At 55.8% G+C, this 13,342-nt stretch overlaps 1 protein-coding gene across 1 annotated transcript; it reads right to left on the bottom strand.

Moving 5' to 3' along the window:
• Nucleotides 1-593: 593 nt before the first annotated feature.
• Nucleotides 594-12,046, bottom strand: LOC110481920 (uncharacterized). Its single transcript, XM_077789815.1, has 4 exons — nt 12,041-12,046; nt 5,241-5,651; nt 3,471-3,606; nt 594-1,179 (listed from the first exon to the last, which is right to left on the bottom strand). The coding sequence occupies exons 1-4, from the start codon at nt 12,044-12,046 to the stop codon at nt 641-643; spliced, it is 1,092 nt and encodes a 363-aa protein (XP_077645941.1). The 3' UTR covers nt 594-640.
• Between the last annotated feature and the right edge of the window lie 1,296 nt (nt 12,047-13,342).

Raw genomic sequence — 13,342 nt, 5'->3', positions numbered from 1 at the left:
CGGTCCCCGTTCCCCGGAGCTTCTCCCCGTGACCACCACCGGTCCCCGTTCCCTGGAGCTTCTCCCCGTGACCACCGCCGGTCCCCGTTCCCCGGAGCTTCTCCCTGTGACCACCGCCGGTCCCCGTTCCCTGGAGCTTCTCCCGGGCTCCACCACCGGTCCCCGTTCCCCGGAGCTTCTCCCGGGCTCCACTGCCGGTCCCCGTTCCCCGGAGCTTCTCCTGGGCTCCACCGCCAGTCCCCGTTCCCCGGAGCTTCTCCCCATGACCACTGCCGGTCCCCGTTCCCCGGAGCTCCTCCTGGGCTCCACCACCAGTCCCCGTTCCCCGGAGCTTCTCCCTGTGACCACCGCCGGTCCCTGTTCCCCGGAGCTTCTCCCGGGCTCCACCGCCGGTCCCCGTTCCCCGGAGCTTCTCCTGGGCTCCACCGCCGGTCCCCGTTCCCTGGAGCTTCTCCCCATGACCACCGCCGGTCCCCATTCCCCGGGGCTTCTCCCTGTGACCACCGCCGGTCCCTGTTCCCCGGAGCTTCTTCTGGGCTCCACCGCCGGTCCCCGTTCCCCGGAGCTTCTCCCGGGCTCCACCGCCGGTCCCCGCTCCCCAGAGCTTCTCCCAGGCTCCACCGCCGTTCCCCAGCCGCCATCACTGGTCCCCGGCGGCCGCTCGGGCGTGGGTGCGGGCGTGCCGGGCCAGCGAGGACTTGTTGCTGAAGCTCTTGCCGCAGCGGCCGCAGGGGAAGGGCCGCTCGCCGGTGTGCGAGCGCTCGTGCACCCTCAGGTCCGCCAGGTACTTGAAGCTCTTGCCGCAGGCCCGGCAGGGGTAGGGCCGCTCCTGCGTGTGGCTGCGGCGGTGCATGGTCAGGTTGGAGCGCTGGCTGAAGCGCTTGCCGCAGGCCGGGCACGGGTACGGCCGCTCGCCGGTGTGCGAGCGCCGGTGCTTGTTGAGGTCCGAGGGGTTGGTGAAGCTCTTGCCGCAGTGGCCGCAGCCGTAGGGCCGCTCGCCGGTGTGCAGCCGCCGGTGCGTGGTCAGCGTGGAGCGGTGGCCGAAGCGCTTGCCGCAGGCGCCGCAGCCGTACGGCTTCGCCCCCGTGTGCGTCCGCTCGTGGCTCCGCAGGTGGGTCGGGCGGCCGAAGGCCTTGCCGCACTGGCCGCACGCGAACGGCCGCGCCGCCGCGCCGGACGCCGCCGCGCCGCCGGCGCCGCCGCGGGGGGCTCGGCGGGTTTGGCGCCGGGGGGCTCCTCGCCGGGCGTCGCGGGGCTGCGGGAGGGGCGGCTGAGGGGCCGTGGTGGGATCTGCGGGGGTGAGAAGGTCCAAGGAGGGTGGGGAGGGTCCGGCTGGCACCGCTGACCCGCAAATCCACCCGTGGGGGCAGCCGGGGCAAGGGTGAGGCTGGACCTCCACTCAGGTGGGGCTTGACCCAAGGAGATGGGTTTGGAGCCAAGGAGATGGGTTTGGAGCCCAAGGAGATGGGTTTGGAGCCCAAGGAGATGGGTTTGGAGCCCAAGGAGATGGGTTTGACCCAAGGAGATGGGTTTGACCCAAGGAGATGGGTTTGGAGCCCAAGGAGATGGGTTTGGAGCCAAGGAGATGGGTTTGACCCAAGGAGATGGGTTTGGAGCCAAGGAGATGGGTTTGGAGCCCAAGGAGATGGGTTTGGAGCCAAGGAGATGGGTTTGGAGCCCAAGGAGATGGGTTTGGAGCCCAAGGAGATGGGTTTGACCCAAGGAGATGAGTTTGGAGCCCAAGGAGATGGGTTTGGAGCCCAAGGAGATGGGTTTGGAGCCAAGGAGATGGGTTTGGAGCCAAGGAGATGGGTTTGACCCAAGGAGATGGGTTTGGAGCCAAGGAGATGGTTGTTTGCCCATTGAGATGTTTTTGAACCCAAAATGGCTTTTGACTCAAAGGAGTTGAGTTGACCCATCTTGAGTTGACCCTTTGAGCTGGCCCATCTTGGTTTTGGAGCCCAAGGAGAAGGTTTTGACCCAAGGAGATGGTTTTGGGGCCCAGGATGGTTTTTTCACCCAAGTTTTGGCCAAAGGAGATGTTTTTTGACCCAAGAAAATGGTTTTGGAGCCCAAATCGGTTTCTGATCCCGAGAAGATGGTTTTGAGTGCAAAGAGATGTTTTGGAGCCCAAACAAGGTGGGTTTGGAGCCTCAAGAGATGGTTTTTCACCCCAGGAGATGGCTTCTGACCCTGGGAGATGGTTTGGACCCGAATAAATGGTTTTTGACCCCAAAAAGTTGATTTTGTCCCAAGGAGATGCTTTCATGCCCAAAGGGATGGTTTTTGACTCAGGATTTGGGTTTTTGGTTCATCAATATGGTTTTTGACCCAGGACTTGAGTTTTTGGTCCACCAAGATGGTTTTTGACTCCAGGATTTGGGTTTTTGACTCCAGGATTTGGGTTTTTGCCCCAGGATTTGTGTTTTTGACCCCAAAATTTGGGTTTTTGACTCCAGGATTTGGGTTTTTGACCGATGGTTTGGGTTTTTGACTCCAGGGTTTGGGTTTTTGACCCCAGGGTTTGGATTTTTGGTCCATCAAGATCGTTTTGGACCCCAGGATTTGGGTTTTGGACCCAGGACTTGAGTTTTCTGTCCACCAAGATGGTTTTTGACTCCAGGATTTGGGTTTTTGACTCCAGGATTTTGGTTTTTGACCCCAGGGTTTGGATTTTTGGTTCATCAAGATCGTTTTGGACCCCAGGATTTGGGTTTTTGCCCCAGGATTTGGGTTTTTGACTCCAGGATTTGGGTTTTTGACCCAGGATTTGGGTTTTTGACTCCAGGATTTGGGCTTTTGACCCAAGATTTGGGTTTTTGACCCAGGATTTGGGTTTTTGACTCCAGGATTTTGGGTTTTGACCCCAGGGTTTGGATTTTTGGTTCATCAAGATCGTTTTTGACCCAGGATTTGGGTTTTTGACTCCAGGATTTGGGTTTTTGCCCCAGGATTTGGGTTTTTTACTCCAGGATTTGGGTTTTTGACTCCAGGATTTGAGTTTTTGACCCAGGATTTGGGTTTTTGACCCAGGATTTGGGTTTTTGACTCCAGGATTTGGGTTTTTGCCCCAGGATTTGGGTTTTTTACTCCAGGATTTGGGTTTTTGACTCCAGGATTTGGGTCTTTGACTCCAGGATTTGAGTTTTTGACCCAGGATTTGGGTTTTTGACCCAGGATTTGGGTTTTTGGTTCATCAAGATGGTTTTTGACTCCAGGATTTGGGTTTTTGACCCAGGATTTGGGTTTTTGACTCCAGGATTTGGGTTTTTGACCCAGGATTTGGGTTTTTGACTCCAGGATTTGGGTTTTTGATCCAGGATTTGGGGTTTTGACTCCAGGATTTGGGTTTTTGGACCCTCAGGAGATGATTTCTGGGTCCCACCACCTCCAAGCTCCCCCGGCTCCGGCGGCGCCGCCCCCACCCCGTTTTTGGGGTGGCCGAAGGTTTTCCTGCCCCGTCCCGGTACCTCCTTCCCGCGGCTCCTCCTCCTCGGCCGCCTCCTCCCGGGGCGATTCCGACGGGGGGCTCGGGGGGACCCCCAAAGCTCCGGGGTCCTCCACGTCCCCAGGGGCCACGTCCTCCACCTTCACCCGCACGGTCACCTGGGGGACACGGAGCTGCCAAGGGGATCTGGGCACCCCCAAAAGCTCTGAAAGGGTTTTGGGGATCCCCAGAGGGCGATTTGGGTGCCCAGGACCCCCGAAAGGAGATTTTGGGGCCTGAGAACCCCTAAAAAAGCTGCAGAGGGGATTTGGGTGCTGGGGATCCCCTGGAGGTGTGGGGGGGATTTGGGTGCCTGGGACCCCCCAAAGGCTCTCCAAGTTTTGGGGGCTGGGGACCCCCAAAAGACGCTGAGGGGGTTTGGGAGCCCAGGACCCCCAGAGGGGATTTTGGAGCCCACGAACCCCAAAAGCTTCAGAGGGAATTTGGGTGCTGGAGATCCCCAAAGTCCCCAAAAGGTTTTTTTGGGTGCCCAGGACCCCAAAAAATCTGCCAAGGGGATTTAGGCACCAAATCTCCCATTTCAGTCTCAATTTTGGTTTTTTTTCCTTGGGAATGAACAGGAGTGGGAGGAATGTAAAGGGGGAACCAATTATTCCCAATTTTAGGGGTCAGCATCCCAAAATCTGGACCTGCTCCCAGCTGCTGTCCTGGTGCCCAGGTCCCAAAATCTGCCAAGAGGATTTAGGCACCACAACTCCCTTTTCAATCTCAATTTTAGGGTTTTTTCTTGGGAATGAGCAGGACTGGGAGGAATGTAAGGAGGGAACCAATTATTCCCAATTTTTGGGGTCAGGACCCCAAAATCCGGACCTGCTCCCAGCGGCTGTCCTGGTGCCCAGGTCCCAAAAGCTGCCAAGGGGATTTAGGCACCAAATCTCCCATTTCAGTCTCAATTTTGGGTTTTTTTCCTTGGGAATGAGCAGGACTGGGAGGAATGTAAGGGGGGAACCAATTATTCCCAATTTTAGGGGTCAGCATCCCAAAATCTGGACCTGCTCCCAGCTGCTGTCCTGGTGCCCAGGTCCCCAAAATCTGCCAAGGGGATTTAGGCACCACAGCTCCCTTTTCAGTCTCAATTTTGAGTTTTTTTCTTGGGAATGAGCAGGACTGGGAGGAATGTAAGGGGGGAACCAATTATTCCCAATTTTTGGGGTCAGGACCCCAAAATCCGGACCTGCTCCCAGCGGCTGTCCTGGTGCCCAGGTCCCAAAAGCTGCCAAGGGGATTTAGGCACCAAATCTCCCATTTCAGTCTCAATTTTGGGTTTTTTTCCTTGGGAATGAGCAGGACTGGGAGGAATGTAAGGAGGGAACCAATTATTCCCAATTTTAGGGGTCAGCATCCCAAAATCTGGACTTGCTCCCAGCTGCTGTCCTGGTGCCCAGGTCCCAAAATCTGCCAAGGGGATTTAGGCACCAAATCTCCCATTTGAGTCTCAATTTTGGGTTTTTTTCCTTGGGAATGAGCAGGACTGGGAGGAATGTATGGGGGGAACCAATTATTCCCAATTTTAGGGGTCAGCATCCCAAAATCTGGACCTGCTCCCAGCTGCTGTCCTGGTGCCCAGGTCCCAAAAGCTGCCAAGGGGATTTAGGCACCACAGCTCCCATTTCAATTTCAATTTTAGGGTTTTTTCTTGGGAATGAGGAGGAGTGGGAGGAATGTAATGGGGGGGGAACCGATTATTTCCAGTTTTAGGGGTCAGCAGCGCGCCGCCCGGAGCCGCTCGCACCTGCTGCTCCCAAATCCCGTCGGGGTCGCCTCGTCCCAGCTGGAAGCTCTCGGCCAAGGCCACGGCCTGCGCGCAGGACTCGGGGTGCCGCACCCACACCCAGCTCTGGATGTCCTCGGGCAGGATGCTGAGGAACTGCTCGAGCACCAGCAGCTCCATGATCTGCTCCTTGCTGCGCTCGTCGGGCCGCAGCCAGCGCCGCGACAGCTCCCGCAGCCTCCGCCACACGTCCCGCGGCCCCGCCGCCTCCTGGTAGCGGAACTGCCGGAACCGGAGCCGCCGCAGCTCCGTCCCGGCGCCGCCGCCAGCGCCGGGAGCGGCCGCGCAGCCCCCCGGGACCCCCGCGGGCCCCTCCGGGGGTCCCCGGCGCGGCCGGGGAGGGGGCGGCTCCATCCTGCCCCGGGCGTGGAGCTGGGGAGGGGGACAGGGGCTGTGAAGGAAAGACCACCCACCCACCATCTCCACCCCAAAATTAACCCCCAGCCCGGCTCCACTTCCCCCCCAGAACTGGTTTTATAATGCCCCCCCACCACCCCCCCCCGAAATTGGGGTCCCGACCCCGCAGCCCCACCCAAATCCTGGGGGTCCCCAACTCCCTCCCCGCCCTAAAACCCCCCCAGACCTGGGGGTCCCCAACTCCCTCCCCGCCCTAAACCCCCCCCAAACCTGGGGGTCCCCAAACCCCCCTCCCCGCTCTAACCCCCCCCAAACCCTGGGGGTCCCCAAACCCCCCTCCCCGCCCTAAAACCCCCCCAGACCCGGGGGTCCCCAACTCCCTCCCCGCCCTAAACCCCCCCCAAACCTGGGGGTCCCCAAACCCCCCTCCCCGCCCTAAAACCCCCCCAGACCCGGGGGTCCCCAACTCCCTCCCCGCCCTAAAACCCCCCCAAACCTGGGGGTCCCCAACTCCCTCCCCGCCCTAAAACCCCCCCAGACCTGGGGGTCCCCAACTCCCTCCCCGCCCTAAACCCCCCCCAAACCTGGGGGTCCCCAAACCCCCCTCCCCGCTCTAACCCCCCCCAAACCTGGGGGTCCCGCAGCCCCCCCGGATCAGGGATCCTGCCCCACACCCCCATTTCCATCCCCCCGACCCTCCCATTTCCAGCCCCCCCAGACTGGGGGTGCAGCCCCCACCCCCCAAACCCGGGGGTCCCCAACTCCCTCCGCCCCCCCCAGACCTGGGGGTCCCTCCCGCGCCCCCCCGGCCGGGCCCGGCCCCTCGCCCGCCGCTCGCCGGCACAAAGAGCCCGAGCGGCCGGGCCCGGCCCCGCCCCCGAGGGGTCCCGGCGGGCCCGGGGGGTCCCGGGGGGGTCCCGAGGACCCCAAATTTCCCCCCCCCTCCCCAAATTCCCCCCCGGCCCCGCCGTACGTCGGGGAAGCGGCGAGGCTCCGCCCCTCATTGGGCGAGCGCGCTGTCAATTACGGCGAGGCCACGCCCACGCGGCGGCTGGGGGCGGCAACCCGGGGCTGAGATTGACAGAAGGATCAGCCAATGGAAGGGCGAGATGCGGCGAAGAGGCGTGGCGCGAGCGGGAGGCCACGCCCCCTAGGGTGGCTGGGGCTGGGGATGATTGACAGCGGTTCTAACCAATGGGAGCGCGATAAGCGTGAGGAGGCGGGGCCTGAGCAGGAGTTCGGTGGTTCGGGGTGAAAATTGGAATTTTTATCCACGAAAATCAGTATAAAATCCGGTTTTTCTCGGAAAATCTGTGATAATTGGGGTTTTTACAGGAATTTCGGTGAAAATTGGGGTTTTTAAAGGAAAATCAGTGAAAACTGGGGGGTTATCCAGAAAAATGAGTAAAAATTGGGTTTTTTTCCCCAGGAAAATTGGTGAAAATTGTTTTGTTTTGTTTTGTTTTTTTCCCCAGGAAAATCAGTGAAAATTTGGGTTTTTCCAGGAAAATGGGTAAAATTTGGAATTTTTTTGTGAAATTAAGTGAAAATTGTGATTTTTTTATAGGAAAATCAGTGAAAACTGGGGTTTTTTCCCAGGAAAATCAATGAAAATCAGGTTTTTTTCCTGTGAAAATTAGGTTTTTTCCAAGGAAATCGGTAAGAATTGGGATTTTCCCAGCAAAACCGTCGAAAATGGGGGTTTTTAAAGGAAAATCAGTAAAAACTGGGGGGCGGGGAGGTGTTCCAGGAAAATCAGTAAAAATTGTTTTTTTTCTCGGAAAATTGGTGAAAAATTGGGTTTTTTTCAGGGAAATGAGTAAAAATTGTTTTTTTTTCCCCCGGAAATGTGGTGTAAAGTTGAGTTTTATCCAGGAAAACCCAGTCCCAAGGGATTTGAAGGAAAAAAAAATCCACAGAGCAGGAAAAAAAACAAATAAATTCCAAAATTCACTCATTCATTCATTCCAATCCCAAAAACACAAACGAAAAACATCCGGGAGAATTACGGAATTATTCACATTTTCTTTTCTTTTCTTTTCTTTTCTTTTCTTTTCTTTTCTTTTCTTTTCTTTTCTTTTCTTTTCTTTTCTTTTCTTTTCTTTTCTTTTCTTTTCTTTTCTTTTCTTTTCTTTTCTTTTCTTTTCTTTTCTTTTCTTTTCTTTTCTTTTCTTTTCTTTTCTTTTCTTTCTCTTTTTTCACTTTTCTCTTTTATTTTCCTTTTCCGCCTTTTTCTCCCTTTTATTCTTCTTTTTTCCTTTTCCACCTTCTCCCCTTTTTTCATTTTAATCCCCTTTTTAAATTCCCCTTTTTTCCTTTTATTCCCCTTTTTTCTTTAATTCCCCTTTTTCCTTTCATTCCCTTTTTTTTCATTTTCTCCCTTTTCCCCCCATTTTCCCTTCCTTTTTCTCTTTCCTTCCCCCTTTTTTCACCTTTTCCTTTTCCTCTTTTTTTGCCATCCCCTTTTCCCTTTTCATTTTACCTTTGCCACTTCTCCCACCTTTTATTTCCACGTTTCCCCCCTTTTTAAAAATGTTTTATTTTTTTACATTCCCTTTTTCTTCTTTCCCCCCCTTTCCCCTTATTTTTTTCCATCTCCTTATTTTATTTTACTTTACTCTTTTACTTTATTATTTTATTTTGCTGTGTTTTAAAATTTAATTTAATTTCATTTAATTTCATGTAATTTAATTATATTTTATTTTACGTTTTTAAAATTTAATTTCATTTCATTTTTAGATTTAATTTAATTTAATTTTAAATTTTTCTTTTTGTTGCTTTATTTTTTAAAATGAAATAAATTTGTAAAACTGTGATTTCATTTTTATTTTGCTGATTCCGTTTCCCTTTCTGAGCCCCCCCGGCAGCTTCGCCCGACACCCAAAATTTCCCTTCCCACGGAGCCGCTCCCGGTGCCCGGGCTGCGGAGCGGCGCCGGGAGCGGCACCGGGACCGACCCGACACCGGCACCGGGACCGGGATTGGGACTGGGACTGGCACCGGGAGTGACACTGGGACCGGGACAGGGACTGGCACCGGGACTGGGACTGGGACTGGCACCGGGAGTGACACCGGGACCGGGACCGGGATTGGGACTGGGACTGGCACTGGGACCGGGACTGACACTGGGATTGGGAGTGACACCGGGACCAGGACAGGGACTGGCACCGGGACTGGCACTGGGACCGGGATTGGGACTGGGACTGGCACCGGGATTGGGAGTGACACTGGGATTGGGAGTGACACCAGGACCAGGACAGGGACTGGCACCGGGATTGGGAGTGACATCGGGATTGGGAGTGACACCGGGACCGGGACCGGGACTGGCACCGGGAGTGACACCGGGACCAGGACCGGGATTGGGACTGGGACTGGCACCGGGAGTGACACCGGGACCGGGACAGGGACTGGCACCGGGATTGGGAGTGACATCGGGATTGGGAGTGACACCGGGACCGGGACCGGGACTGGCACTGGGATTGGGAGTGACACCGGGATTGGGAGTGACACTGGGACTGGGACAGGGACTGACACCGGGATTGGGAGCGACACCGGGATTGGGAGTGACACCGGGACCAGGACAGGGACTGGCACCGGGAGTGACACCGGGACCGGGACCGGGACTAACACCGGGACTGGCACCGGGACTGGCACCGGGACCGGGACTGACACCGGGACTGGGAGTGACACTGGGACTGGGAGTGACACCGGGACCGGGACAAGGACCGGTACCGGGACTGGCACCGGGACCGGGACCGGGACTAACACCAGGAGCGGAACTGACACCGGCATCGGGACCCGGGACCGGGATTGGGACTGGGATTGGGACTGGCACCGGGACTGGGACTGGCACCGGGACCGGGACTGGCACCAACACCGGGACCGACACCGGCGCTGGGACTGGCACTGGCACTGGGATTGGCACCGGGACTGGCACCAGGACCGGGAGTGACACCGAGACCAGGACCGGGACTGACACCGGGATTGGGACTGGCACTGACACCGGGACCGGGACCGGTACTGGTACTGACACTTGGACCGGGACTGGCACCGGGACTGGGACTGGCACAGGGACCAGGACTGGCACCAACACCGGGACTGACACCGGCACCAGGACCAGGACTGGCACCAGGATTGGCACCGGGACTGGGACTGACCGGCACTGGGACCCGGGACCGGGATTGGCACCGGGATTGGGACTGACACTGGGACCGGGACAAGGACCGGTACCGGGACTGGCACCGGGATTGGGACTGGCACCGGCACCGGGAGTGGCACTGGGACTGTCACCGGGACTGTCACCGGGACCGGGACCGGGACCGGGACCGGGATTGGGATTGACACCGGCACCGGGACTGGCACCGGGACCGGGACCGGGACTGACATCGGGACCAGCACCGGGATTGGGACTGACACCGGGACCGGGACTGACACCAGGATTGGGATTGGGACTGGCACCGGGATTGGGACTGACACCGGGACTGGGACTGGCACAGGGACCGGGACTGCCACCAACACCGGGACCGACACCGGCACTGGGACCGGGACTGGCACTGGGATTGGGACCGGACTGGCACCGGGATTGGGACTGGCACCGGGACCGGGACTGACACCGGGATCGGGAAGGACACTGTGAGTGACACTGTGAGCGGCACCGGGAGTGATACCGGCTCCGGGACCGGGAGTGACACTGGGAGCTACACAGGAACCGACACCGGCACCGGCTCCGGGACCGGCACCGACACCGGGACCGGCTCCGGCGCCGGGAGCGGCACCGGGAGCGGCACCGGGCGGAGCCGCAGCGCGGCCTCCTCCCCTCGGGACACGAACGGGAAGAAGCTTCCCCCGGTGTCCCCAGGGCGATCCCGGCCAGCGGCGCCCTCCGCTCCGGTCCAGGAGCACCCCGGGCACCGGGAGATCCCGGGGATGGTCCCGGGCACCGGGAGATCCCGGGGATGGTCCCGGGCACCGGGAGATCCCGGGGATCCCGGGGATCCCGGGGATCCCGGGAATTGAGGGGATCCCGTGTTTCCTGAATCCCCAAATTCCTGAATCCCTGAACCCCTAAATTCCTGAATCCCCAAGTCCCCAAATTCCCAAATTCCCAAAATCCCCGAATCCCCAAATTTCCCAGTCCCCAAATCCCTGAATCCCCGAACCTCAAATTCCTGAATCTCCGATCCTCCAAATCCCTGAATCCTTGAATCCCCAAATCCCTGAACCCCCAAATCCCCAAATCCATTAATCCCTGAACCCCCAAATCCCTGAATTCCCCAAATTCCAGAATCCCCAAATCCCCAAATTTCCCAATCCCCAAATCCCCGAACCCCCAAATTCCCGAATCCCCGAATTTCCCAATCCCGAATTCCCGAGCTCCAGCTCACCCGCGCGGCTCCGTGCATCCCAGAAATCTGCGAGAAACAGAAAAAACCGGGAATTCCCGTTTTTATGGAGGAATTATGGAGAGTTTTGTGGAAGAATGGCTTCGTGAGAAAGGACATGACTACGTGCAGTTAGTGAAGCAGTAGCTGAAAATTGCACAGTGCAGCAATAGCAGATGTAGCAATAATATCTTATGTCCTTGGCTAAGCTGGTTCCCAACAGTAGAATGTTCAGCAAAAAAGATAAATGTAAGGGAAGACAAAGCAAGCTTAGAAAGCTCCAAAGGCGGGATTGACCTGTTTTCCATACACCAATGATGAGCTTAAATTTTGCAATATGCATGAGCTTCATTATAACGGGTATAACTATACATGTGTGCTTGAAATAAACTGAGACTTGTTGACATTATAGAATGGACTTGTCTCCCGTCATTTTTTCCACAAAATGGTGACCCGATCGACGTGATAGGCGCCACGGTGGAGTGACGAAAAAGGGTTCGGGTCCTGATGCAGCCAGGACGGCAAAAGTGCTGAATTGAAATAGAGTGCACCGTGCCCCAGGTGACTGCAGAGGCAAGCCTGGCCGATACGTGCTGCCGACGACCTCGGAGGGCTGCAACAGCGCTGACAATATAGGTATGGAGAGGCAAGCAGCATATGATTTATTTACTGCATTCTTGCAGAAAAGGCAGATTAAAGGCATTGATTTGCAAAAAGATCTGCCAGGGTTATTAACATATGGGTATTCTAAGGGGTTCTTTGTAAATCCTCATACAGTACATGAGTTGTCTGAGTGGCGTAAATTCGGGCATAAACTGTGGGAGGAAGTTTTAGATGATGATAAGACAGCTAAAAAGTTGGGAAAGTGGTGGAAGATAGTTCACAATGAATTATTACAACATCAGGCAGAAAAGAAAGCTGCCGAGCAGAGAACTTCAGCACTAGAGAAAAATAGAGGTTTTAACGGGGAGGATTGGTTGCCTGGTGTTTCCATGCCACCTGCTGTGTCTACAGTGGAGTTACCTCCATTGCGACCTGTGCCTGAGGACACGGAAACAGAGTCGCGTTGTGAGCCCACGGCTCCTCCAGCCCCCTCAGAACAGAAATCAACAGTTCGTCAAAGTTTGTCTGCCAGTAAGCCGACCCCTAGGGCAGAGTCTGACCTAACGGAGGCTCTGGCCAGGGAACGGAGGGAAGTTTGGGCGACTTTGGCAAGAGAGGAGCTGGACAAAGGAGATGGGCAGGCTTTGGAACTAGCAACAGAACTGGCTTGTCCTGTAATTTTTCAGCAGCAGGCAGGCGGGGGGTTAACAGCTCAGATTACACCGTTAGATTGGAAGTTATTGTCACAGTTGCGAGCTACAGTGAGTCAATTTGGAGTTACTAGTGAACCGGCTAGGCAGATATTGGATTATGTTTGGAGTACTAATATATTGCTACCAGGAGATTGTAGAAGTCTTGCTAAGCTTATTTTCTCGCCGCATCAGAGGCTTTTGTTTGGTGCACACTGGCAGGCAGAAGTTAATGAAGCTGTAGCTATACAAAGACAGCCTGGAGATCCTCTTCATGGAGTAACTATGGATGAATTGATGGGCTTAGGACCATATTTTCGCACTGAGGCACAAGCTATGCTAGGACCTGAGAAGTGTCGAGAGGCAATGCGACTAGCTCGAAGGGCTATAGATAAGGTGAAAGACCCAGGAGGTTTGCCAGCGTATATGGGAATTAAACAAGGAAGGGATGAGACTTTTGGAGCATTTATTGATAAGGCAGCGGCAGCAATAGAGAGAGCTGGAGTGCCTGAGTTTATGCGTGGATCATTGTTGAAGCAGTGTGCTTTATAAAATTGTAATGCTGCTACAAGAAGTGTGTTAAACACATTAGGAGCTAATTGGACTATAGAAGATGCATTAGAGAGGATGGCTACTATACCAACGGGGCAGCAGGCATTTTTAGTTGAGGCTATTAAAGAGCTGGGAGAGGGATTAAAAGAGCAGGCAAAAGCTTCACAGACACAAATGTTAGCTTCACAGACACAAGTGTTAGCTGCTCTTGCACCCCTCCAAGCGTCAGTAGCAACCCAGGGAAATGTTTACGGCAGTCGTATGAGATGTTTCCGATGTGGAGGGACAGGACACGTTCGGCGAGAATGCTCTGCTGCTGGAATATGGTGTCCTAAGTGCAAATCGGATACTCATAACATTGCTGCCTGTAAGAGAAGACCGGGAAACGCCCGAAACAGCGCGAACAAGAGCAGCCGCGCTCCGACACAAATAGCTGCTCCAGCCTTTCCAACAGCGACACCTTGCGTCCAGCCACAAGAGA

The sequence above is a fragment of the Lonchura striata genome, chromosome 38 (assembly GCF_046129695.1).
Source record: "Lonchura striata isolate bLonStr1 chromosome 38, bLonStr1.mat, whole genome shotgun sequence".
Lineage (NCBI taxonomy): Eukaryota > Metazoa > Chordata > Aves > Passeriformes > Estrildidae > Lonchura > Lonchura striata.
This window is presented reverse-complemented; position numbering and strand designations above follow the sequence as displayed.